Genomic DNA, 24,973 nt, shown 5'->3' with positions numbered 1-24,973 from the left:
TATACTTGCATGCTTAGTCCTCAGTTGACTGATTGAGGACTGAATTGGAGTTGGTTTGGGAAGAATCAGAAGATGTGGTTTTGCTGAAGGAGGTGTTCACTGGGAGTGGGCCATGAGGTTTCAAAAGGCCATGCGTCTGTCTGTCTCCCTCCCTCCTCTCTTCACCGCATGCATGCATGCATGCGTGCATGTGTGAGACCCTGCTGCCTGAAGACCAGGATATAAAACTCTCAACTACTTCTCCAGCCCCATGTCTGTCTCTGTGCTTCCTGCTCCCTGCTATGAACATTAGAACACATGTATACATCTGTGTGAGTGTATGCCACAAGTGTGTGGGTGTCCAAGGAGGCCAGCAGAGGGCGTCAGATCCCTTGGAGCTGGAATTGTGACCAACTGACTTGTGTTTGGGAGTTGAACTCTGGTCCTCTGGAAAAGCTATCTCTCCACCTCTGTTTTTTTTTTTAATATATTTTTTTTAATTTTTAAATTGTATGTAGATGTATTGTGGTTTGTGAACACCCATGTAGGCACCTGCAAAGTCCAGGAAAAGACATAGGAATTCCTGGAGCTGCAGTTATAGGCAAGTCTGAGCTGCCAGATGTGGGTGCTAGGAACTGACTTCAAGTCCTTAGAAGAACAGGAAGTGCTCTTAACCACTGAGCAATTTCTCCATCCCTTCCTTTTTTTCTCTTTGAGGTAAGGTCTTATACCATAGCCCAGGCTATATGATAGCCTCCTGTCTCAGTGTCTCCACTGTTGTGATTACAGCCAGGGGCTGCCACTATGCCAAGTCAAGGAATTCTTTCCTTTTAAACAGGAGCTACTGATTGACTTGTATGGACCACGCTGGCTTGCCCCTTGCGTGACCCCTAGCCTCTGCCTCTGCCTCCTGAATGCTAAGCTATAGGCTGTGTGAGCTACCGTATCCTGCCAGGGATGGGCTTCCGGCTTGGCCTCCCTGGCTGGAGAGTGTTACCCTAGAGCAGGTCTGACCGTGTCAATGTCACCCAGCCACACCGGCTTCTCGGGCTGTGAGTAAGGCTTGGCTCCTGAGCTCTTTGGGGATGCATTCTGTTTAATGGAACCACTGCCAACACTGCAACAGCAGGCGTCCCTGCTTCTCGTTCTGCTGCAGAGCCTCGGATCTGCATTGCTGAAGCAGCGGCAGCAAGAAGAGGTGCCTCGTCACTTGCGAGAGAGACGGCTTCCTGGGTTCACAGACAATCCTGCTCACAGAGCAGGAAGAGTGTATCGACAATAATAACGGCTGGTTTCACACACACACACACACACACACACACACACACACACACACACACGTTGTTTCCTATGGAGTCAAACATGCATAAAAATCACAGGCATTGGGAATTACTGTTAACTCATGCTACAGCCAGAAATAGGAAGACACAGCTGTGACTGGCCAACTGACAGAACAGCCCCCATTCCTGCTGGGACTGACTCCGTGTCCTCTTAGGCTTCTTGGTTCAGGACACCAAATGTGGAAAGTATGTTCTTGTAAGAAAAACTAAAATATGAGAGAGAGAGAGAGAGAGAGAGAGAGAGAGAGAGAGAGAGAGAGAGAGAGCGCTCATGTCCTCCTTGCCCATCCTCACTCATCACTCATGCAGCATGCTCTGCTCCATGATGGGTTCACTGCAAGTCTTATTCCTTTACGTGTTTAGGGATGTTTGGGGCTCCAGGGTCTCTTGCGTGCTAAGCAAGTGCTCTATCTAGCACTGGGCTCCACCAACAAAGCCATGGCCCATTGCTTCCTTCTTTCCTGAGGAGATTCTCAAATTCAGGCTGTAACCATGGTTGCACTAGAACTGTTGATTCTGCCTTCCCCTCCCATGATGCAGTACTTAAAAATACTTTTCATTTCACTTGTGTGTGTTCTGTTTTAGTCACGGTTCTGTGGCTGTGAAGGAGCTATGACCAAGGCAATTCTTACAAAGGAAAGCACTTAATTGGGGGCTGGCTTATAGTTTCAGAGGCTTAGTGCATTATCTTTATGGCGTGGAGCATGGTGTCTCTCGAGCTGAGAGCTTTCCATCCTGATCCCCAAGCCAAGGGAGTGAGAATGGGCCTGGCATGGGCGTTTGAAACCTCAAAGCCCACCCTTAGTGACACACTTCTTCAGCGAGGCCGCACCTCCTCATCCTTCTAATCCTTTCAAATGGCTAGTGACTAAGCATACACATACGTGAATCTCATTCAACCCACCATCATCCATTCCCTGGCCCCCATAGACTTGTGACCATATCATATTGCAAAATGCATTCAATCCAACTTCAAAACCACCCGTAAGTAAGCTCTCCAGTCGCAACACTGTTTAAAATCCACATCTTTGCTGAGACTTGAGGCAGTCTCTTAACTGCAACCCCCTGTAACAAGGAGCAAATCACACACTTCCAACATATGATGGCACAAAATATACATAACCATTCCAAAAGAGACGAAAGGGAGCTTTGTGAGGAAATGCTGGACCAAAGCAAGACCAAAAGCCAGCAAGGCATTTTCAGTTGGTTCTCACTTCCCACCTTTACCTGGGCTGTGTAGGTGAGGATGACATTGAATTCCTGATCCCCTTACCTCCCAAGTGCTGACATTACAGGCCTCTGCCACCCCACCCAGCCTTACAAAAGGCCTTGAAGGGAGTCCATTACTGTGCATATATATATCAACCATCTTCTAGTCAAAACCTTCGTGAAACATAGAACCCTCGTCAGCGATGCTGGAGTGTCTTCCAGTTTGGGGCTATGACAAACGATGCTGTCACGCACAGCTTTCGAAAAGTTTTACTGGAAGCTTTCCACTGTAGAGTTGGAAGTTTATTCCAGAAGGATCCACCTGAGAAAAACAGGAAAACAGTATCCCAACTGTCAATCCAATTCTAGCTGAGTATGTTTCCTCCTCAGGAACAATGGTGAGCCATTCCCTGCTTCTTCACAACTCTTGAGGAAATAAAAATTTTAAAAGAAAAGAAGGGAAAGAAAAAAAAATCTGAAGAAGTTGGGTCATGGTGGTGAGTTTGAATAATCCTAGCATTCTGGAGACTGAATTAGGAGGAGTTTGAATTAGGGCCAGCCTGGGCTACATAGGAAGATCCTATCTAAAAAAAAAAAAAAGGCTAAAGTGATGGATCAGCAGATGGCTGCTCTTCTAGAGGACCTGGGTTTGTTTCCTGTCACACAGATGGTGGCCACAATGGTCTTTAACTCTAGCTTCTGAGGCTCTAACACCTTCTGCTTTCCTCTTCTGGAACGCACGAGGTGCGCAGACACACATGTAGGCAAAACAGTCATCCACATAAAACGATGCTGTTGACAGTCATAATAAAAACTAAATAATTTTAATAGTTTTTTATTTTTATTTTTATACGCATTGGTGTTTTGCCACATTTATGTCTGTGTGAGGGTGTTGGATCCTGGAGTTACAAACAGTTTTGAGCTTCATGTGTGTGCTGTGTGCTGGGTATTGAACCCTGGTCCTCTGAAAGTGCAGTGAGTGCTCTTAACCTCGGAGCTATCTCACCAGTCCCTAAAATAATAATTAAAAAAAAAAAAACCTTTTTAAAAAGGTCAAAATTGGGGTTGGGGATTTAGCTCAGTGGTAGAGCGCTTGCCTAGCAAGTGCAAGGCCCTGGGTTCGGTCCTCAGCTCCGAAAAAAAAAAAAAAAAAAAGGTCAAAATTAGGGGATTGGAGAGATGGCTCAGCAGTTAAGAGCACTATCTGCTCTTCCAGAGGTCCTGAATTCAATTTCCAGCAACCACAGGGTGGCTCACAACCATCTGTAATGTAATGGGATCTATTGCCCTCTCCTGGTGTGTCTGAAGACAGCTACGGTGTACCCATATTAAACCAATCAACCAATCAGTCACTCAGTCAGTCAATTAATAGATAAGAAAGACTTAGCTTTAATTAAAGCACTAAAAGAAAAAGTCAAAATTACAGACAGGCGGTGGTTCCACATGCACTCAATAGACAGAGGTAAGCGAATGAGTTCCTGGATAGCCAGAGCTACACAGAGAAACCTTGTCAAGAAAAAAAAAAAAGAGCAAAACATACTTTTACCTTGTACCCCGAGTCACAAAAACAAAACAAAACGAAAACTGGCGAGTGTCTTTACTTCTCTCTGGTGGTTGTAGTTCTGGAAGTTGGTACGTGGAGCGCTCCGTGTAAGTTTGAGAACTTTTTCCCTTCAGTAAGGCGGGGCTGCATGCAGGCTCTACGGACTCTGGAGCAAGATCGAGTGAACTCCATTTCCCAGAGTGCGCTGCGCGGCATGCGCAGTCACGTTAAAGAGCCGGCTCTGCGAGCTCTGGGCGGACGCAGGTAAGTGGGTCCGCGGGGTCTTCAGTTCCACTCTAGTTTGGGGCGCTTTCTCGCGGGTCTCCCGGATCTCTGTCGTTACCCCAGCGCTGGTTAGCTGCAAGGGACCTCTGCAGTGCAGCTTTTTCTTGATTTGGGTTTTTAGAGGGCGCCCCGCGACTTGGGGACACCTGGCACACAGAGCGACATTCCCTTGAGCCAGTTGAGCTCTAGATGCCAGCGCTACTCAGATTTTGATATGAGTCGTTTTCCTGCCTCAGTTTATACCACTAGGCACACATTTTATGAACGCATTGTTTACTATTTGGTTTTACTTCTAGGCAACTTCTTTCTGCCTCTTGTTCTTCAGAAAGCCGCAAATTAGTGTCTCCTGGGCCTGATATTCTCTCTCTCTCTCTCTCTCTCTCTCTCTCTCTCTCTCTCTCTCTCTCTCTCTCTCTCTCTCTCACACACACACACACACACACAAACACACACATTCAACTTTTAAAGTTTTTAAAATACTGAAATGTGCATAGTCCTTACCTATACCATCTTTCTTCAGTAAGCATATTATTGTGGCCCAGGCCTGTAAACCTAGTTACAGGGAAAGTTTGAGGCCAGCTAGGGCTAAATAGTGCGAGCCTGTCTCGAAAATATGTGTGTGTGTGCACGCGTGTGTGCAAGAGGGGCTTTATTTTATTGCCTCTGCTTGCTATCCTGTAGTTTTGCTGAGGATGCCTAGCACTAAAAAGCAAACAAAACACAAAAAACCAACCAACCAACCAAAAATGCTTGACTAGGTGAGTCGGTGCAAGCCTTTATTTACAGTGCACAGGAGGTAGAGGAGGAAGACCAGAAGTTTGAGGCCATGCTTGGCCATATAGTGGATTAGAGACCAGGTTTTCTTCATTGGGACCATATCTTAACTCAAAAAAAAAAAAAAAAAAAAAAAAAAAAAGGCCCAGTCCCCAAAACTCCAACTTGGATTGGGCAAATGAAGTTCTGTTAAAAGCAGGCCTAGTGCTGTGGTAATCTCTTCTCGGTATTCCAAGATCACTGCACCAATGCCACGTGTGACGCCAACTGCAGGACCATTCCTCACTGTGACTAAGGGCAGCCGTTGGGCCACACCCAGCTGTTTGCACTGGCTCTACCTGACCTTAAGCAGCCTGCTTACTCTTTAAGCCACTGTTTCTTTATGTGCATGGTGTGATAAGATCAACTATTAGGGCTGGTGAATGGCTCCTTTGAGCTGTCACTACAATGTTGTTGGCTTGGTGCCTGAGAAACACTCCCTGAGTGTTAGTTACTCTCTTGGCTGATCTGACTGGGAATGCTTGATTTCTTGAGACTTTTCTCTATCTTCCCGGACCCCGATCCCCCATACCCTATTATTCAGAATTATCTAAGTTTGCTTTTCTTTTCTTTCTTTCTTTTTTTTTTTTTAAGAATTATTTATTTTATATATATGAGTACACTGTCACTGTCTTTAGTCACACCGGAAGAGGGCATCAGATCTCATTACAGATGGTTGCGAGCCACCATGTGGTTGCTGGGATTTGAACTCAGGACCTCTGGAAGAACAGTCTGTGTTCTTAACTGCTGAGCCATCTCTCTAGCCCTAAGTTTGCTTTTCTATTACTGTGATAAAACTACCAAAAGCAATCCAGGGAGGAAAGGGAGGGTATATGCCTTATACTTCCAGGTCAGGAACTCCCGGCAGGAATTTGGAGCAGGAACCACAGAGGCATGCTGCTTACTAGTTTGCTTCTTGATTGCTCAGCCCTTTCTTATCTGTCCCAGGGGCTTTCTTATATGGCTAGGGATGGGGCCACACACACCAGCCATCAATCAAAACAGTCGCTCAAAGACATGCCCAAAGGAGTCTGATTGAGGCAGGTCTTCAGCCGAGGTTCTTTCTTTGCACATGACTATGTTATATCAAGTTGACAATTAAAACCAGGACTATGGCCTTTGACCCCAAGACCATTTCAAAGCCTTCATTTCCTCCTAAACAGGGCTAGGCCAAATCTCTCTTACTCTCTTGTCACACCCTGGAAGGATGTGTGTCATTCACTCAACCACAGTCGGGTGCCACATGTTGTCTTGTGGAGGGGGACAATTTCTTTTTTTTAATTCATTTATTATATATAAGTACACTATAGCCGTCTTCAGACACCAGAAGAGGGCATCGGATCTCTTTTACAGATGGTTGTGAGCCACCATGTGGTTGCTGGGAATTGAACTCAGGACCTCTGGAAGGTAGTTGTGTGCTTTAACACGTGAAACCATCTCTCAGCCCAAGAGGGGACAATTTCAAGTCATGTTTTTTTTTTTCTTGAACTGAGGCCAGACAGTGCCTTCTGCTTGTTAGGCAAGTGCTCTACCACTGAGCTAAATCCCCAACCCCTCAAGTCATCCTTTTTTTCTTTGGAGCTGGGGACCGAACCCAGGGCCTTGCGCAAGTCATGCTTTTTTTTTTTTTCTTTTCTTTTTTTTCGGAGCTGGGGACCGAACCCAGGGCCTTGCGCTCCCTAGGCAAGGGCTTTACCGCTGAGCTAAATCCCCAACACCGCAAGTCATGCTTTTTAAAAAAAGATTTATCTTTATTTTATGTGCATTGGTATTCTGACCGTGTATATATCTGTGTGAAGGTGTCAAGATCCCCTGGAACCAGAGTTACAGACAGTTGTGAGCTGCCATGTGTGTACTGGGAACTGAACTCAGGACCTCTGGAAGAGCAGCCAGTGCTCTTAACCGCTGAGCCATCTCTCTAGCCCCTAAAGTCATGCTTTTCATTTTAAAAGTCCAGTGAACAAAGTTAAGGATTAGGAGGGGCTGGAGAGATGGCCCAGTGGTTAAGAACACTTACTGTTCTTCCAGAGGTTTCCAGTTCAATTCCCAGCATACACGTGATGGCTGACAACCATCTGTAACTCCAGTCTCAGGGGTACTGACACTCCCCTCCAACCCCTGAAGGCACTTGGCGCTGTACTCCTGTGGTATAATACACACTTGCAGGCAAAACACTTAAACAAAATAATAAAACTTAGAAAGAGTCTATACTTGTGTTATAATTCATAGAACTGCGTGCAGAACAAATTAATTTTAGTGGATGACCTCAGAAACATTCACGTATGCATTATATACATTGCTGTTTCAGGAAGCCCCTCCATTTTGGCCAGAATGGACCAGCCAAAGGGGGTCAATTGGACGGTCATTATCCTGACATGCCAGTACAAGGACAGTGTCCAGGTCTTTCAGAGAGGTAGGTGACACACCCTCCCCCCTTTACTTTATATTAGAACTCCTTCCCTCTCCCTTACCAGACCCCTGCTGCACTGGAGGCCTGGTAGACCTGGGTTGAAACACAGGCTTTCTTCCTAGTCTTGTAACTTGATGTACATCTCATGTCCTTAGTCTTTAGTTTTCTCATCTGTAAGCTCAGGATAACAGGACTTAATTACGTCCAAGAAGTATTTAACCACCTGCTCTATGTAAGGCTGAGTCACAGGAATCAAACGACTGTTAACAGGCTCGCTCGGGTCCTTGGGGCCAGCACAGGCGGGCGGTGACTGTGCGTGTGTCCCAACGTTTATTTTGCTCACAGAGCTGGAGGTAAGGCAGAAGCGAGAGCAGATCCCTGCCGGGACGATGTTACTGGCTGTGGAGGACCCCCAGACCCGAGTAGGCAGTGGAGGAGCTACTCTCAATGCACTGCTGGTGGCTGCTGAGCACCTGAGTGCCCGAGCTGGCTTCACCGTGAGTGCTTCTGAGCTGCCGCCCCGCCCCTCTGGCCCACGTTCATAGTTCCTAAGACTTCCAGACCTTCGTTCTGTAAGTTTGACTGGCTCGTTTCTGCCGGGTCACCCTGCCCTTAGACGGCTCTCCTGCTCTTCACAGGTGGTCACGTCAGATGTCCTACACTCGGCTTGGATTCTCATCTTGCACATGGTAAGCAGAATTCAGGATGTGGGCTGGGCAGAGGGTCGGATCCTGGTTCTAGCGATTGGATGGGACTGTACGGGTGTCCTATAGTGGTGTGTGTGGGAGGTGATCATCCTGTAGAGCCAGAGGGATCCGAATGAAACGAAATGTCTGGAAGTTGGGAACTGGTTAGGTATGTACTTCAGACAAATTAGAAGGTACATCTGGGGATGGAGAGAAGGCTCAGTGGGTAAGAGCATTTACTGTGTAAATATGAAGACCTGGGTTCAAATCCCCAACACCATGTAAACGCTGAGCATGGCTTTGTGTGTCTGTAATCCCAGGACCAGAGGACATGCACCTGCGCACACGTGTGCATGCAACACACATACACACATACAGATACATGTGCATGCGACACACACAGACATGTACATAAAACATACACATACACGTGCACACACACATGTGCATGCAACACACACATACATGCACACACAAATGTGCATACATACACAGCTCAGTGAGTCAAGGCTCCTAGTGCCAAACCTGATAAACTGAATTCAGTCCTGAGGAATCAGTTCTCCTTGGAATTTTCATCAAGATACAAATGCACATAGAAGAAATAATACAGAGAGGGTTTTTTGTTATTTTTGTATGTATGTATGTATGTATGTATGTATGTATGTATGTTTGTATGTATGTATGTATGTATGTATGTATGTATTTTTGCCCATATTCCCCCAGTGGTAATATTTTTAAATTGCCAGAATATTGTTATTGCTGTAGATGCCCGTCTCATTCTCCAGTGTTAAACCTTCAGGATCTGTGTGACTTTCTGCTGTTGTTTTTGCCCTTCCTCCTTCCCTCCCTCCCTCCCTCCCTCCCTCCCTCCCTTTCTTCCTTCCTTATTTTTATTTATGTTTGTATGTGTGTGTTCCTGCTTGTTTGCATGTACATCCATGTGCACACACTGCTCATGGAGGTCAGAATGGGGTGCAGAGGGTAGAAAGGGGCATTAGGTTACCACAGAACCAGAGTTACAGGAGGTTGTGGGTGCTCTGAACTGAACCTGGGTCCTTTCTAAGAGCAGCAAGTACTTTTAACCAACGAGCCATCTCTCCAACCCTGTTCCCACCTCTTCAGCATACTCTATGGTTTTTGGGGATTGTTATTATGTATCTAAAGTTTTCATTCTATTTATTGTGTGTATGTGCGTGTGTGTGTGTGTAGACAGGTGGAGGTCAGGGGGCAGCTTTTGGAGTTAGTTCTTTCCTTCTACCATATGGGTGTAAGGACTTTAAATCACCTTTCAGGCCTGGTGGCAAGGTCCCTTACCCACTGAACCATCTTCCTGGCCCAGACCCTGTTATTAAATCTTTCAATCAGGCCTCATGGGGTCGGAGAGGTGGCTCAGTGGTTAAGAGTGCCTGGCCCTCCTACAGAGGATCCAGGTTCAGCTTCCAGCACATGCCTTGGGCAGTTCACAACCACCCATACAGTTCCCGTTTCATAGGATTTGATGCCCTCTTTTGGCCTCTGCAGACACCCGCATGTACATGACACACATTTTCAAAAATGGTAAAAATAAAAGGGGGGCCTCATGTAGCCTTGTCTTGCCCCACACTTGCTGTGGAGCTGAGAACAGAACTTCTGATTCTCTACCCCGCAAGGGCTAGTATTCTAGGCATGTCTCCATGCCCCGTTTCTAAGACACTGGGACTTACACCCAGGGCTTCATGATTGCAGAGCGAGCAAGCTGCCAACTGAGTCACGTCTCCAGTTTACTGAGCTTATGTTTGCTTGCTTGTTTGTACCCTGAGGCCCTGTGTAGCCCTGGAACTCAGAATGTAGACCAGGCTAGCCTCAGACTCACAAAGATCCACCTGCCTCTGCCTCTCAAGCCCTGGGACCGATGGCTCGTTCCATCATGCCTTATCTGCTCACGTTCATTAAAAAACAAAACTTAGAGAATGTATGAATGGAAGTTGGGTGAATGGCTCCAGGGTGAAGGCGCCCTCTGCCCTCAAGACCAATATGGTAGGAGCAGAGAGACCCAGCTTCTTTTGTTCTTGGACCTCCATTTCCTGTCCTATGGCACATGCATGTGCACATACATGCAGACAGACAGACACTTAAAACATGCAAAAGAAATATTAATGACAATCTGATGGGATATACCTCAAAACGAGGACAGCACTTAGTGTCCCTGAGGATGGTTTTTCTTTTCCTCTTGTATGTGTATGGTTTATAATTTTGCACAGTAATCATGTTAGTTGTAAAAATTCAAACAAGAACCATCATATAATTTTCTTAAAACCTCTTTTGCCTAATGCCTTTTGCCCTTGTACAGTGGAGGTGTCCCCCTGTTCCCGCTTCCCTGCAGCAAGGAGTCCCTCTAATGAGGTTCGCTTCCTCCCTAGGGCCGAGACTTCCCCTTTGATGACTGTGGCAGGGCCTTCACTTGCCTCCCTGTGGAGAATCCACAGGCCCCTGTGGAGGCCTTGGTATGCAACCTGGACTGCCTGTTGGATATCATGACCCACCGGGTAAGGCCAAGTAGTCAACCAGAGTGGGTCCTCCCAGATGAGCCAGTTTGTACATACTGAGCCACCAGTGAGGGTCTGTGTGTCCTGGGTGGGGAACCCCAGGAAGAAAGGTCGGTAGTGAGCAAAACTAGAACTTCAAGCAGTTGTTGTGGGGCCAGGTGTGGTGGTGAAGGCTTTTAATCTCAGCACTCAGGAGCCCAGAAAGTTGGAGCTCTGAGTTCCAGCCCAGCCGGGTCCACTAGTTGAGACTGCCTCAAAACAAACAACAAACAAACAAACAAAACCCCAAAAACAAAAAACCCAAGAAGTTTGGAATGGGGTTGAGTGGGAAGGGGGTTAACACTGAACACTGGCCCTGATGGCAGATGCTTTTCATATTTAAGTGGCTGGAACACAGGGAGGTGGGGTGTGCGTAGGTGGTTAGGGGATGGGGGGGAGGGCGGGAGAGTGAAAGAGTGGAGGAAGGGCCGGGCCACTAGCTAAATTCTGTCTTTTCTCTCTTTCCCGTCCTCTGCAGCTGGGTCCAGGATCCCCACCAGGTGTGTGGGTCTGCAGCACCGACATGCTTCTGTCTGTTCCTCCAAACCCTGGTGAGCATGGGTGGCCTGGGACCGCCTTCCCTCATCAAGTCTGTTTCGGCAGCCCGTTTATACAGGAAGAATGGGCTAGACCATCGGTCTGTTGAGCCTCAGTCTGCCCTTCTGCAGACTTGGTGGCTGGTTGTGGTGCTTCATGCCTGTAATTCTAGCACTCGGGAGGGCAAGGCAGGAAGATGCAGCAAGTTAAGCTACAGTGAGTTCTAGATCCACTTCCGCCCCCACCACCTCCACGGGAGCGGGGTTAAATAGGAATCACCAGACTCCCCCGCCCCCTTCGCCTACAGTTTGTTGTGGAAGGACCTTAAGGGAGAAGGGGTTACGATTTTCCCAGAGGAATGTCCGGTTGGCCTTGGAAACTGTATTTTCCTTTTAGAGCTCCCAAACGCTTCAGCTCTGAGCTCATGTCTGGGGCTCCCTACCTTGCCGCCCTGATTGTGCCATCCCGTAGGGATCAGTTGGGATGGCTTCCGGGGAACCAGAGTGATCGCCTTTCCTGGGAGCCTGGCCTACGCTCTAAACCACGGGGTCTACCTCACTGACTCGCAGGTATTACTCCTGGTATGGCTAAGCCGCCCTGGGATCCTGGGATTGAGGTGCTTTTCCGGCCCTGTGCTCTGGGACCTGCCTTGCTTGTCATTCCGTGTGGTCTCGAGGCTGCGTCCTTTTATGGCACTGCCCTGATGCTGCTCACTTGCCTGGATGTCCTGTACCTAGGGGCTGAGGCTGTGTCAGTGACTAAAACCTGCCCTCCTCTCCGACTTATACAGATAGAAGTCCCCACAAACACACTGGTACCTGCCAGACTTGCACCTTCTCCCTTGGAGACCCTTTGTTGACTCTCACACAGTGGTGCCTACCTCCTGGTCCTCTCTTGTTCCTGACGCTAATTCTGTTCCCCCCTCCCCACAGGGCGTGGTTTTGGACATTTACTACCAGGGCACTAAGGCAGAGATACAACGGTGTGTCAGGCCTGATGGGCTGGTACCACTGGTATGGCTCTATGGGCTTGGGATGAGGGATCCTGGGAAATTTGGGAATAGGGGAGGGACAGTTTCCCTTTCTTTCTGGAGAAGAGCTCCCTTTTTTTTTTTTTTTTTTTTTTTTTTCTTTTTTTTTTTCCGAGCTGGGGACCAAACCCAGGGCCTTGCACTTGCTAGGCAAGCGCTCTACCACTGAGCTAAATCCCCAACCCGGAGCTCCACTCTTTTTAGACCATCCCAGGCCAAGCTAGAACTGGAACCTAAAGAGACATTCAGGAGAGCAGATGAGGCTAGAGGCTGTGGAACAGGTAGATGTGGAGGTTCAGGGTCTTGCCTCGAGCCAGAAAGCTAGCAGAAGTGAGGGAGAGGCAGCCTGGTGGATGTGGGTAAGAGTGTTGGGAAAGGGTGTGGAGCTGGGCTTGGCAGGAGAAAGTTGGTGGGGTTCTATAAGGTGCTTTGGTAGAAGCTGTCCAAACCTGGGATCTGGGGGCTGGGGTGGATAAAAGTCCGTGCCTTTTACGGTACCACACCCCGTCTGGCTCATCTGCTTGCGCCCTTCTCAATCCATGCCTGAGCTTGGCACCAGGGTTCCCCCACGTGAGCCTTGTGGGTCCCTCCAGGTCTCTGGGGTTGTCTTCTTCTCTGTGGAGACTGCTGAGCACCTCCTAGCCACCCACGTGAGCCCACCGCTGGACGCCTGCACCTATATGGGCTTGGACTCCGGAGCCCAGCCTGTGCAGGTGACTAAAGGAAGCAACCGGGGGCCCCTGGCTAGGAGTGAAAGGCTGAGTGACCTCGGGCCAGTCCGTTCCCCTTTCTGGGTTAGCCTCTCTGCAGATGGGACTAGCCCAACCGTGGGATTGCGGGGCCCAGCTGCTGCCCTGCCAATAGCCACGCTTCTCACCCTCACCCAGCTGTCTCTGTTTTTCGACATCCTGCTCTGCATGGCTCGGAATATGAGCAGGGAGAACTTCGTGGCTGGGCGGCCCCCGGAGATGGGGCAAGGTGACCCGGATGTAGCACGTTACCTGAAGGGAGCCCGGGCCCAGCTGTGGAGGGAGCTTCGAGATCAGCCCCTCACTATGGGTGGGTATCTCTTATTAGCCCTTGGGTAGAGAGAGAGCTACCTCCTGCACTGTGGACTAGCAAGATGGCTCAGCGGTTTAAGAGCATCCACTGCTCTTTCAGAGGTCCCCAGTTTAATTCCCAGGAATCACACGGTGGCTCACAACCATTCGTAATGGGATCCAGTGCCCTCGTCTGTGTATCTGAAGACAGCGACAGTGTATCTCACAATATATAAAATAGATAAATCTTTTTTTTAAAAAATCCCAAAAAACTGTTTGTATTTTTGGGTGTCTGCCTTGATGGTATGTTCATGTGGGTGCAGGTCCCCAAGAGGCCAGAAGAGGGCGTTGGATCTCTTGGAGCTGGAGTTACAGGTGGTTGTGAGCCGCCTGGTGTGGGTGCTGGGAATTGTTTAGACCTCTGCAAGAGCAACCCGACCATCTCTCGAGCCCCCGGGGTTCGTTCTCATGTCTTTACAGTGTATGTCCCTGACGGCGGTTACAGCTACATGACAACTGATGCCACGGAGTTCCTGCACAGACTCACGATGCCTGGAGTAGCTGTGGCCCAGATTGTTCACTCTCAGGTGGAGGTGAGACCTGTCTGCCCCCCCCCCTTTTTTTTTTTTTTTTTTTTTTTTTCGGAGATGGGGACCGAACCCAGGGCCTTGTGCTTGCTAGGCAAGCGCTCTACCACTGAGCTAAATCCCCAACCCCCTGTCTGCCCCTTAATAGGTGCCTGCTGAGTACTTGAGGTCAGGTGAGACCTCCAGAGAGAGAAATACCCTTGGAACAGTTTACCTATGAGTTAACTGCTGGGAGTGAAAGGTCCTCCGAAGCTTCTAACTTAGCCATTAACTGGTCACTCTGTCATTTCCTGTCTTTTATTGTCTATTTCCTGCAGGGTCTCATGCAGCCTGAGGCTACTTGGTGGCTTGTGGCTCAAACTTGATATATTTCCAAGGATGACTTTAAATTTTCTCCACACCCCCACCCACCCCCATCTTCCAGACAGGGTTTGTGTAGCCCTGGCTGTCTTGGAACTTGTTCTGTAGACCAGGTTGGTCCTGAATTCAGAGATCTGCCTGCCTCTGCCCACTGTTTGGCTGACCTTGAAATTTTTATTTGACTTACTTATTTGTTACATTTTATTTGTGTGTGTGTGTGTGTGTGTGTGTGTGTGTGTGTGTGCATGTGCACATACTATAGTATGTATAGTACGCATCTGGAAGTCAGAGTTCAACTTAAAAGAGGGATTTTTCTCCATTATTTGAGTTTCAGGGATCCAGCTCAGGTTTTCATACTTGGTAACACAGGCCTTTACTGGGCAATCTAGTTTTTAGACTTTGAACTGTCTTATTTTCTTGAGGCAGTGTTTCTTTGTGTAGTCCTGACTGACCTTGAGGTCACAGAGATCCTGCTGCCTCTGCCTCCCAGTTTCTGGGATTAAAAGCATGCACCACCACATGTCGATACCCCGAGAGACACTGGAGGCTCAGAGAAGCCAAACTACTTATTCAAGGTTACAGAGTGACCAGTTAATGGCTTAAGTTAGAAGCTGCGAAGGACCTTTCTGAAGGTTCTTTGGGGAGCCACGATGCTGGGGGTCTGGACAGATGGCGTTCAGAAGTGACTCTTAGGGTCGGCGTGCTGGAGAGATTAGATAGGATGGAAAAAGTTCCTTGGCTTGGGCCAGGACAGGTCTAGAGGGGGACCTGGCTAGTTGAAGATCCTGGAGTATGGTGGGTTTTTATTCTTTCCACCTAGATATTTGTTTGCAAATAAAAATTGAGGTGCCCCTGGCCCCTGGCCTTCAACTTTACTGGTTTTCTTCCCTGGCTTCTCAGGAGCCGCAGCTGCTAGAGGCTACGTGCTCCATGGTCAGCTGCCTGCTGGAGGGTCCCGTGCACCTGGGGCCTCGCAGTGTCCTGCAGCACTGTCACCTGAGGGTGAGCCATGACAGCATGGGCAGAGGGAAGCAGAGGGGTTGCCATTGCTTGGCACTTGTTTGGATGCCCCGTGGACCTGCCCCTCACCTCAAGATACCTGTCCCCTCCCCTTCAGGGCCCCATTCATATTGGCGCTGGCTGCTTTGTGAGTGGCCTGGATACGGCCCACTCCGAGGCACTGCATGGCCTGGAGCTTCATGATCTCATCCTTCAGGGACACCACATACGGCTGCATGGCTCCCAGAGTCGCGTATTCACTCTTGCTGGCCGTCTGGACAGCTGGGAAGTAGGCATCTACCTCTCATTCCTTTGTCTCCATCTTTAGACATTGGGGAGCCCCCAGTGGTCTGGCTCTATCTGTCCTCTTACAGGGGTCTCTGAGCATTGGCCTGAGGGATAGACTGGGGGCGGGGGTGGCCAGACGTCTTATTAGACCTTAGAGAACTTTATCCCCATGTTGGAGGCTGGTGGTTGAGGTTTAGAGGGGATAGCTTGCTTTGGGTCGCATGGTCAGTGATGGCCCCCATCAAGTAGAACTCAGGATTCTGCTCTAAATCCTAGGCATTTGGGTAGAAGTGTTCACGTGGTTTAAAAGAACCTATTCCTGTGTGTGTCTCTCTTTCTTCCAGTCCCCCTTGGAGCGTCTGTTCCCCAGTCTCTGGCCTGGTGTCCCCTAGCCCCTTTCAAAGGCCCCTGCATTCCTGACTGCTTCTTCCTCTTCCCCCAGAGACAGGGGGCAGGCATGTATCTCAACATGTCCTGGAATGAGTTCTTCAAGAAGACAGGCATTCGGTAAGTCAGCTGGTGCTCCAGCAGGCCTCTGTGGGCCTAGGCAGCCAGCGTAGCTGCTTCTTTGTAGCCTCTCCCTGAGCAGCTCTGTCAGTTCCTACCACCCTGCTAGGCCCACTACAGTTTGGGATTCTCCCCAGTACCTTTTCCTGAGCAGCTCTAAAGCCCTGATACGTCATGTCTACCCTTTGGGATTTTTTTATTCAGTATCTTCAGCAAGTTGACAAGGCAGCATGGCTTCCCTCCCCTAGTAACACGCTAGTGCCGCCCATGGTGGGTTGGGAGGAAGTGTGTCCTGTCCCCATGAGTGACAGACAGGCTTGGAAAGAAGGCAGGAACCTTAGCTTTCTCCCTACTAATGCACCTTTCTGCACCCCAGAGACTGGGACCTGTGGGACCCAGATATACCCCTCTCAGATCGATGCCTTCTCAGTGCCCGCCTTTTCCCTGTGCTCCACCCCACGAGGGCTCTGGGGCCCCAGGATGTGCTGTGGATGCTGCATCCTTATAAGGACAGAGGCGAGGCCCTGCGTGCCTGGAGAGCCTCCTGGCGTCTGTCCTGGGAGCAGCTGCAACCTCGCCTGGACCGGGCTGCCACACTGGACTTCCGTCGGGATCTGTTCTTCCGCCAGGCCTTGCAGAAGGCGAGGCATGTGTTAGAGGCCCGGCAGGACCTCTGCCTACATCCACTGATCCGGGCTGCTGTCGGTGAAGGTTGCTCTGGGCCCCTGCTGGCCACACTTGACAAGGGTGAGTGTGCTGGCTGTTATAGTAAGGAGCAAGACTATGTTGTCTGCCCTGCCTGCCCTCTGCGCCATCAATTGAAAGGACTAAAGACTAGGGGGCCATGCAATTCTAAAATAGAAGAGACACTGGAGTTTTGTTTTCTAGCAAGCTTCGTCCTTGTTAGTAAGGCTTTTACTGGGAGTTTTTAGCCCAGTTGTTAAGACTCTGGGTCCTTACAGCATCTACAGGCCTGTGTGTTCTGTACGGAGTGCCAGGATGGGGGCAAAGAGCTCTCACAGGGACCTGGCATATAGGCAGCTCTCCCATACTGTAGATGGGCCAGTTGGGCTGGTGGCTCAGAGTCTTAGCCTCAGAAAGTGACTCATTAGTGGCCTTGAGAAGAGTGCAATCTTGTCCCAGTTAAAATCACTCACCCACAGCTAGCTGAGACGAAGACTTAAACCCAGGTGGTTTGACCTCCGAACTCTTTTTTTCTTCGGTTTTTTTTTTTTTCTTGGTTTTTTTTTTCGGAGCTGGGGACCGAACCCAGGGCCTTGCGCTTCCTAGGCAAGCCCTCTACCACTTAGCTAAATCCCCAACCCCCCGAACTCTTTTTTTAAAGTATTTATTTAAGTCAGGCAGTGGTAGTGCACTCCTTTAATCCCAGCACTCTGGAGCAGAGGCAGGTGGATCTGAGTTTGAGGCCAGGCTGGTCTACAGAGCAAGTTCTAGGATAGCTAGGGCTACACAGAGAAACCCTGTCTTGAAAAACCAAACCAAACCCATTATTTGCGTGCGTGCGTGTGCGTATGTGTGTGTGTATGTGTGCATGTGTGTATGTGTGTGTGTATGTATGTGTGTGTGTGTCTGTGCGTGTGTGTGTGTGTGTCTGTGTGCGTGTATGTGTGCGTATGTGTGCGTGTGTGCTTGCGTGTGTGTGTGTCAGTCTTGTGTGTGTGTGTGTGTGTGTGTGTGTGTGTGTCTGTGTGTGTGTGTGTGTGTGTGTGTGTGCGTGTGTGTGTGTGTGTGTGTGTGTGTGTGTGTGTGTGCATGTGTGTGCACATGTGCGTGTATGTGTGTGTGCGCATGTGCGTGTAGTATTAGAGGACAACTTTCCCCATGAGCGGCAGAGATTGAATTCAGGTTGTCATATTTGGCAGCAAGTGAGTTTACCCCGAGCCTCCACACTAACTCAAGCCTGAACTCTGAGCCACTCTAATGCCTCAGGTAGCACTGGGGAATACAATTGGGTTGGATCTAGTAGAATAAAACCTTTGCTAGGCAGAGTAGGGTGCAGACACAGGCAGGGACACACCTTGACAAAAGCTTGTAGGAATGAGGAGCCTGTCATATTGGGGACTGTTGAGCCTGGGGTAGAATATTAGAGGTCAGAGCCTTCTCTTCTGAAACTTCTAACTCCTGGTCCCTCAGTTGCAGCAGGGGCAGAAGATCCTGGTGTGGCAGCCCGGGCTCTGGCTTGTGTGGCAGATGTACTCAGCTGCATGGCAGAGGGCCAAGGAGGCTTGCGCAGTGGGCCAGCTGCCAACCCTGAGTGGATTCAGCCTTTCTCATACTTGGAACGTGGAGACCTCATGAGGGGTGTGGAGGCACTAGCCCAGGAAAGAGAGAAGTGGCTGACCAGGTGGGTGTTAATCAAATTAGAACCTGTCAAGCCATCTGTGGAAGGATCTCCTGATGGTGGAGGCTCAGAGAGAGAGAGACAAGCAGTCTACTCCCACTTTGGGGCTCCGTGAGACTGTCTGTCTTCCCTCCTGTCAGGCCTGCCTTGTTGGTTCGAGCTGCCCGCCATTATGAGGGGGCTGAGCAGATCCTGATCCGCCAGGCTGTGATGACAGCCCGGCACTTCGTCTCCACCCAGCCAGTGGAATTGCCAGCACCTGGGCAGTGGGTGGTGACTGAGTGCCCAGCCCGTGTGGATTTCTCTGGTGAGTTCCTTAGGTTAGGTATGGGTAACCTCAGAGTCAGGTTGGCAGGCTCTGTGACCATTTTGTTAAACTGCTATAGGGGGCTGGAGTGACACACCACCCATTGCCTATGAGCTTGGTGGAGCAGTATTGGGCCTGGCTGTTCGGGTGGATGGCCGCCGGCCCATCGGGGCCAAGGCACGCCGCATCCTAGAGCCTGAGCTCTGGCTGGCAGTGGGACCTCGACAGGATGAGATGACCGTGAAGATAGTGTGCCGGAGCCTTGATGACCTGCAGGATTACTGCCAGCCTCATGCCCCAGGTCAGGACAATTAGAACATCATCAAGGAGGGAAGGCAGCCAGAGCCAGCTGGGATAGGGCAGAACTTGGATATTCATCCACAGAGGACTGCAGACTATTGAGGACCTGACCTTAGCCATTATGTTTGAGGAGCTCTGAGACCAGAAAAGGGTGACAGTTACCCTTCTTAGGTACCAACTGTCACTGGACACATTTGCCTGTGGTAGAGCCTAGATGCCCTTTCCTGTTTTGAAGATGTGACCTACACTGTCCATCTTGGGTTGAGAAATTGCAGGGGAGGTGTGTTAAGTGAGGCTAAGATGGGCCTAGGAGCATAATTCCTTCCTTTTTGTTCATCCCTCAGGTGCCTTGCTGAAGGCAGCCTTTATCTGTGCGGGTATTGTGCATATCAACTCAGAGGTCCCTCTGCATGAACAGTTGTTACGCTCGTTTAATGGTGGCTTTGAGCTGCACACATGGTCAGAGCTGCCACACGGCTCTGGTCTTGGTAAGCCCTGGTTCCCTGTTGTTACCTTCCCCTCCTCAACTCTTCAGTCTTGCTTGTGGTCCTGGTCCCTGGCCTCTGTGCTGCACAGAGTGGGGTGGGACTGGTGGGATTGGACAGAAGTGTCTCATGACTGGTGCCTTCCTGTGTTCTGCAGGCACTAGCAGCATCCTGGCAGGGGCTGCCCTGGCTGCTTTGCAGCGGGCTGCAGGCCGGACAGTGGGCACAGAGGCTCTCATCCATGCAGTGTTGCACCTGGAGCAGGTGCTCACCACAGGTACACAGTGGTCCAGGGTGGTGGTGAACTCTGACAGTTTTCCTAGACCCTGTAGGCGGGGCTCCCCTAGATTTACCAGTAGCCACGTAACTGTAAAATGGTTGTAGTTCCCTTACCACTTTGATTTCTGATGCTTTTCTTTTTTTTTTCTTTTTTTCGGAGCTGGGGACCGAACCCAGGGCCTTGCGCTTGCTAGGCAAGCGCTCTACCACTGAGCTAAATCCCCAACCCCTCTGATGCTTTTCAACTTGGAAATATTTTACCTCAAAGGAGCTAAGGTCCTACTTAAGGCCTGGACTTGGCTGGAAGCTATTGCTCCTTTTGATTTGTGTGTGAGCGTTTGCCTGGACGTACGTTAGTGCACCTTGTCTCGGGTCCGTGGAGGGCAGAAGAGGGTGCTGGATTCTTTGGAGCTGGTGCCAACAGGAGGAAATGAGCCACCTATGGGTGATGGGAACTGAACCGGGTATTGTGAAAGTAAATACTCTTAACTGCTGAGCCATCTCTCCAGCCCAGCCACGCCTTTCTTTTATTAGGTACCTGTGGTCCAGATGGTAGTCTTCATGACTACCCATTCCAGGCTGCCCTTCAGAAACTGGGGGGCAGATCTGGCTTTGGAGGGGAGGATGGACCTGTCTTTCTGGAAAGTGTCACTTTCTAGGCTATAAAGATTCTTGCCCCTCTGCTCTCCATATTGCAGAACAATGAGGGCCCAGCAAGAACTATACTCTGAGGTGTTCTGGGCACCAGACCTCTTTTTGGCTGTTATGGTACCTGGAAGCTGAGTATTATGTAAAGCAGCCACACGTTTGTCTGGTTCTAGGTCCTAGACTGTTCTGTTCACCCATGGGTCTCATCTCTGGTATAATTTGAAGGAAACTGCCTCAAAAATGTATGAATACCTGACCACAGGGCCTTCTCTAGTTCCTCTGAAGCCCTTTGTACTGACCCAAATCCCACAATTGGCAGGACATTAGCAAAAGTTAGATATCAGAGCTTTCAATCTCCTTTTGAGATGTACCATTTGAGTTCTTCATTGGTCAGTATACGTTTATTGATAATTTACTCTATTGGGGCCTAGGGATAAAATGAGCAAAATCATGTCCTTAGTTTCAAAAGTCATGGGATATAAGGGACATAGGCATTATTAGTAGCCACTGGGGTGAATGTAGCATTAGCAGCTGAACTGCATGCTCTGAAGAAGGGTGTAGTCAAGTGCTTGGTATTTTTCTACTCTGTCTCTCCATCCTCCTGTACTTTAGATCCTTAAATACTGAGGGATTGAAGGTTAGAGAGATAGCTTGGTGGGTAAAGTGCTTGCTGTGCAAACATGAGGATCTGACCTTAGATGCCCAGCACCAGTACAGAAGTCTAGGTGTGAAACCATGCACTTGTAAGCCCTGTACTAGGAGGTGGGCACTATGCGTTCCCAGGGTTCACCGGCCAGCCAGTGAGCTAATTGGTGAGGTCCAGGTGGTAGAGGGCCTTGAGAGTTCCTAGCTCACAGCCACCTCTAAATCCTGCTTCAAGGGATTTGGCACCCCTCTGGGCACTGCATTCATGTGCACATACCCACAAACACAGCAATTTTTTTTTTCAAGACCTGGTCTTAGTATGTAGTACTGGCTGTCCTGGAACTCGCTCTGTGGAACAGGCTGGTTTTGAAATCACAGCGATGTCTGCTTCTGCCTACAAAGTGCTGGGATTAAAGGTGTCTGCCACCACTACCTGGCTTTTTTTTTTTAGTATCTTATTTTATATATACACGGGTATTTTGTGCCTACATGCAGAGGTCAGAAGAGGGTAAGGGAATCCCCCTGGGACTTGAGTTATTAATACCAAATGGGCACTGGGAATTGAACCTGGGTCCTCTGGAAAAGCAGCCAGTGTTTTCTCCAGCCCTCTTCTTTCTTTTTTTTTTTTTTTTTTTGTTTTTTTTTTTCGGAGCTGGGGACCGAACCCAGGGCCTTGCGCTTCCTAGGTAAGCGCTCTACCGCTGAGCTAAATCCCCAGCCCCGCCCTCTTCTTTCTTAAAAAGACGTCTTATTTTTAGGTATGTGTACATGTGAGTGCCTAGAGGCCAGAAGGTATTTAATGCCCTCTGCTGAGTTACAGGTGGTTGTGATCTGTCAGATGTAGGTGCTGGGATCCACACGCTGGCCTTCTGCAGGAGCAGTAAGCACTTTTACGTGCTCAGCCACCTTTGTGCGTCTATGAACTTATTTTTCAAGGACTCTTAGAAGACATTGTCAGGGTACTGGCAGATTATGTGGAAGTCTATCTTCTGATGTGACTTGTTCCAATTCTAATTACACATTAGATGTGCAACAAATCTTTCCCTTTCTGGGACTGGCCTACTGTCATGGTTTGCTAGTTGTAGCTAGAGTTGGGGCAAGCTGTACTCCCACTCTGGCTAGAGATTGGGGCCATGGAACAAGGCTGGGTGAGGTTGGGCCACTTAGGCTCCAACAGTGACAGGACTTTGGGCTCACAGGAGGTGGCTGGCAGGACCAAGTGAGTGGCCTGATGCCTGGCATCAAGGTGGGGCGCTCTCGGGCACAGCTGCCCCTAAAGGTGGAGGTGGAGGAAATCACTGTGCCTGAGAGCTTTGTCCAGAAGATCAATGACCATCTGCTCCTGGTTTATACTGGCAAGACCCGGCTGGCACGGAATCTGCTGCAGGTGAGCTCAGCCCCTAGAGAAGGAAGGCAGTTTCTTGGCTGGGCTTGGCTGGAGCCAGTTCTCATGGCACTGTCCATGGCCCACTTGCCTTGCAGGACGTGCTAAGGAACTGGTATGCTCGGTTGCCTGTTGTGGTACAGAATGCCCGCAGACTGGTGCGACAGACTGAGAAGTGTGCTGAAGCTTTCCGCCAAGGTGAGCTGTTCATCCACTCTGAGGTAAATCCTATCTCAGGGCCCAACACAACTCCACATACTAGGTCCTTGGGATCTTGTTTCCTCCTTGTGGGAGCCCCATCTCAGTATCAAACTTTTCTCATGGGAATGGCCCTCTGATACCATTCACCAGGAAACGGGAAAGAGGCTCTGCCTTGAGTTGCAGGGAGGTGGGGGCTGCCCAGGCCCCAAGGATGAAGCGGTAGGATGCTGACTGCACACTATGCTAGTTGCTTTGTGCATATCAGTCCACATCCCTGTGCAGTTGGTGAAGTCATGTCTTGACACTCCCTTCCCTCTGCAAAAGTTACCACCTGAGTATCCTGGCCCAGGCAAATCATTCCTTCCCCCAACCCAGGAAACTTGGCTCTGCTGGGACAGTACCTGACCTCATACTGGGAGCAGAAGAAGCTTATGGCCCCAGGCTGTGAGCCACTGGCTGTGCAGCGGATGATGGATGTCCTGGCCCCTTATGCCTTCGGCCAAAGTCTGGCAGGGGCAGGCGGTGGGGGCTTTCTCTATCTGTTGACCAAGGAACCCCGGCAGAAAGAGGTCCTGGAAGCTGTGCTGGCCAAGGTGGAGGTATGTGCCGCTGTAAGGGCTGGCAGTTGGCTGGAATGAAATACCCAACTATGGCCTACCAACTCATGGGCCTCCCGGCCCTGTGCCAGCCCAGCCTCCAAAAGGCCTGCAGTTGTCTAAAGCCCTTTCAAAACCTTCTGTCCCATCCAGGGCCTCGGCAACTACAGCGTCCACCTGGTGCAAGTGGACACTCAGGGCCTGAGCCTGCAGCTGCTAGAACATGACGCCCATCTTTGTGGGGCTGGGCCCTCTGAAGTGGGCAACACCTAGAGCTGCAGCTGCATTTCCCTTGAGCGGATCTCGGTTTGCTATTCCTCATCTACCTCTTCAAGTCTGCCGATAAGGAAGCAAGCAGGACTTGGGCAGAAGAGGCAGTGTTTGGAAACAGTACTGTACTTCATGCTGGACAGTGGCTAAGACTTGGCCTCTGTTTCATCTGGATTAAGGGAGGTCTTGGTCACAGTGTCCCATGTGGACTCTACAAATGGCTCAGTATAGGCCTCCTAGGGCCCCGGAAGGGATGACAATCAGACCAGCTCTGAAGATACACTTTCAGGCATTCCCATACCAAGTGTGAGCCTTGGTCTTCTACAGTAGGGGCAGGAAGAGTGGAGCTGTTTTCAGGTCTGTGGCAGTGAACCATTTCCTGCCACAGTCCACGGCAAGTTTTGATAACCTAAGCCTTTCCAACAACACTACAGTGTCGAAGGAACCTGATGGTAATAGGTTCTCAGTACTGGCATTCTTGGAATAAATTTTAATTTTCAAGGTTGTCTTCAGAAAACTTTTGTTTTTGCTGGGAGAAGTTCCTACTTCTGGCACTGTAGGAAGCTACCACATCTGGACTGATCCAGTTCCTGGCGCTGACAGCCCAAGAGAGTTCTGATGTCCAGGACTGGATGAGGGTTCCTGCTGTTATGTGACTAGATGAGGGAGGACTTGACTTCAGGTTTTAGGGCCATTGCTGGAATGGTCTCGGCTAAGCAGCCAGCCCTTCCTGGACCCAACACAATGGCATGTCTCCAGGTAGTGTCTTTATTCTGATGTTTATTTGTGAACATCATAGCCTTGCCTTTAGGTCACCAGGAGCCTCCAAGCTCTCTATGCTGTCAGCATGTGTGCTGCAGTGTGCGGGTGAGAGTGACTGCTCATGGGATAGATGGCTGGGTTGTGTGCTCCCTGCTAGTCCCCACCTCTCTGTAGGGAAAGCTATCGTAAAGTAGCCCTCTCTGCCTCCAGCCTTCACTGCTCCTGGGAAGAACTTTGCAGTGAGTGAGTGTACTCCTTGCTTCCTGGTTTCCGTGCAGTGGTGCAGTCTGGGCCTTCGGCTTACCCAAGCCAGCAGCTCTGCATAGTTCTACTTAGAAAACAGGCCCTGAGGTCTGGTGGGCCACATGGCCTCACATGGCTGCTACAGGCGCAGTCTCTTGATGTCCTCATTGCGGAAGTCTATGCGCAGAGCCAGTACCTGTCGCACTTCAGCAGGGGTGAGGCGCCATGTCAAAGGGCCAGAGTTAGCACCCCAGTAATCTAGTATCTCGGTCACCTGTGGGGGAAGAATAAACTAGTCAGCAGAGGTGAGTCTA

General features: G+C 49.7%; 2 protein-coding genes across 2 annotated transcripts in view; one reads left to right on the top strand and one right to left on the bottom strand.

Moving 5' to 3' along the window:
• Window positions 1–4,256: 4,256 nt before the first annotated feature.
• Fcsk (fucose kinase) lies at window positions 4,257–24,155 on the top strand. Its single transcript, XM_032887956.1, has 24 exons — window positions 4,257–4,335; window positions 7,478–7,582; window positions 7,925–8,076; window positions 8,218–8,268; window positions 10,665–10,790; window positions 11,308–11,380; window positions 11,838–11,935; window positions 12,299–12,379; window positions 12,990–13,109; window positions 13,284–13,455; window positions 13,917–14,029; window positions 15,284–15,385; window positions 15,501–15,671; window positions 16,113–16,177; window positions 16,554–16,924; window positions 18,332–18,542; window positions 18,680–18,846; window positions 18,926–19,147; window positions 19,491–19,634; window positions 19,789–19,908; window positions 22,403–22,590; window positions 22,686–22,785; window positions 23,164–23,387; window positions 23,538–24,155. Exons 2-24 carry the CDS (start codon window positions 7,501–7,503, stop codon window positions 23,655–23,657), a joined length of 3,273 nt encoding a protein of 1,090 aa, XP_032743847.1. The 5' UTR covers window positions 4,257–4,335; window positions 7,478–7,500; the 3' UTR covers window positions 23,658–24,155.
• Cog4 (component of oligomeric golgi complex 4) overlaps window positions 24,130–24,973 on the bottom strand; it is a 33,717-nt gene continuing 32,873 nt past the window's right edge. The window contains exon 19 of the mRNA XM_032887958.1: window positions 24,130–24,933. Coding sequence (XP_032743849.1) covers window positions 24,799–24,933 — 135 coding nt within the window. The 3' untranslated portion in view covers window positions 24,130–24,798. The remainder of the gene's footprint in view (window positions 24,934–24,973) is intronic.

This window comes from Rattus rattus, chromosome 17 (assembly GCF_011064425.1).
Source record: "Rattus rattus isolate New Zealand chromosome 17, Rrattus_CSIRO_v1, whole genome shotgun sequence".
Taxonomy (NCBI): domain Eukaryota; kingdom Metazoa; phylum Chordata; class Mammalia; order Rodentia; family Muridae; genus Rattus; species Rattus rattus.
This window is presented reverse-complemented; position numbering and strand designations above follow the sequence as displayed.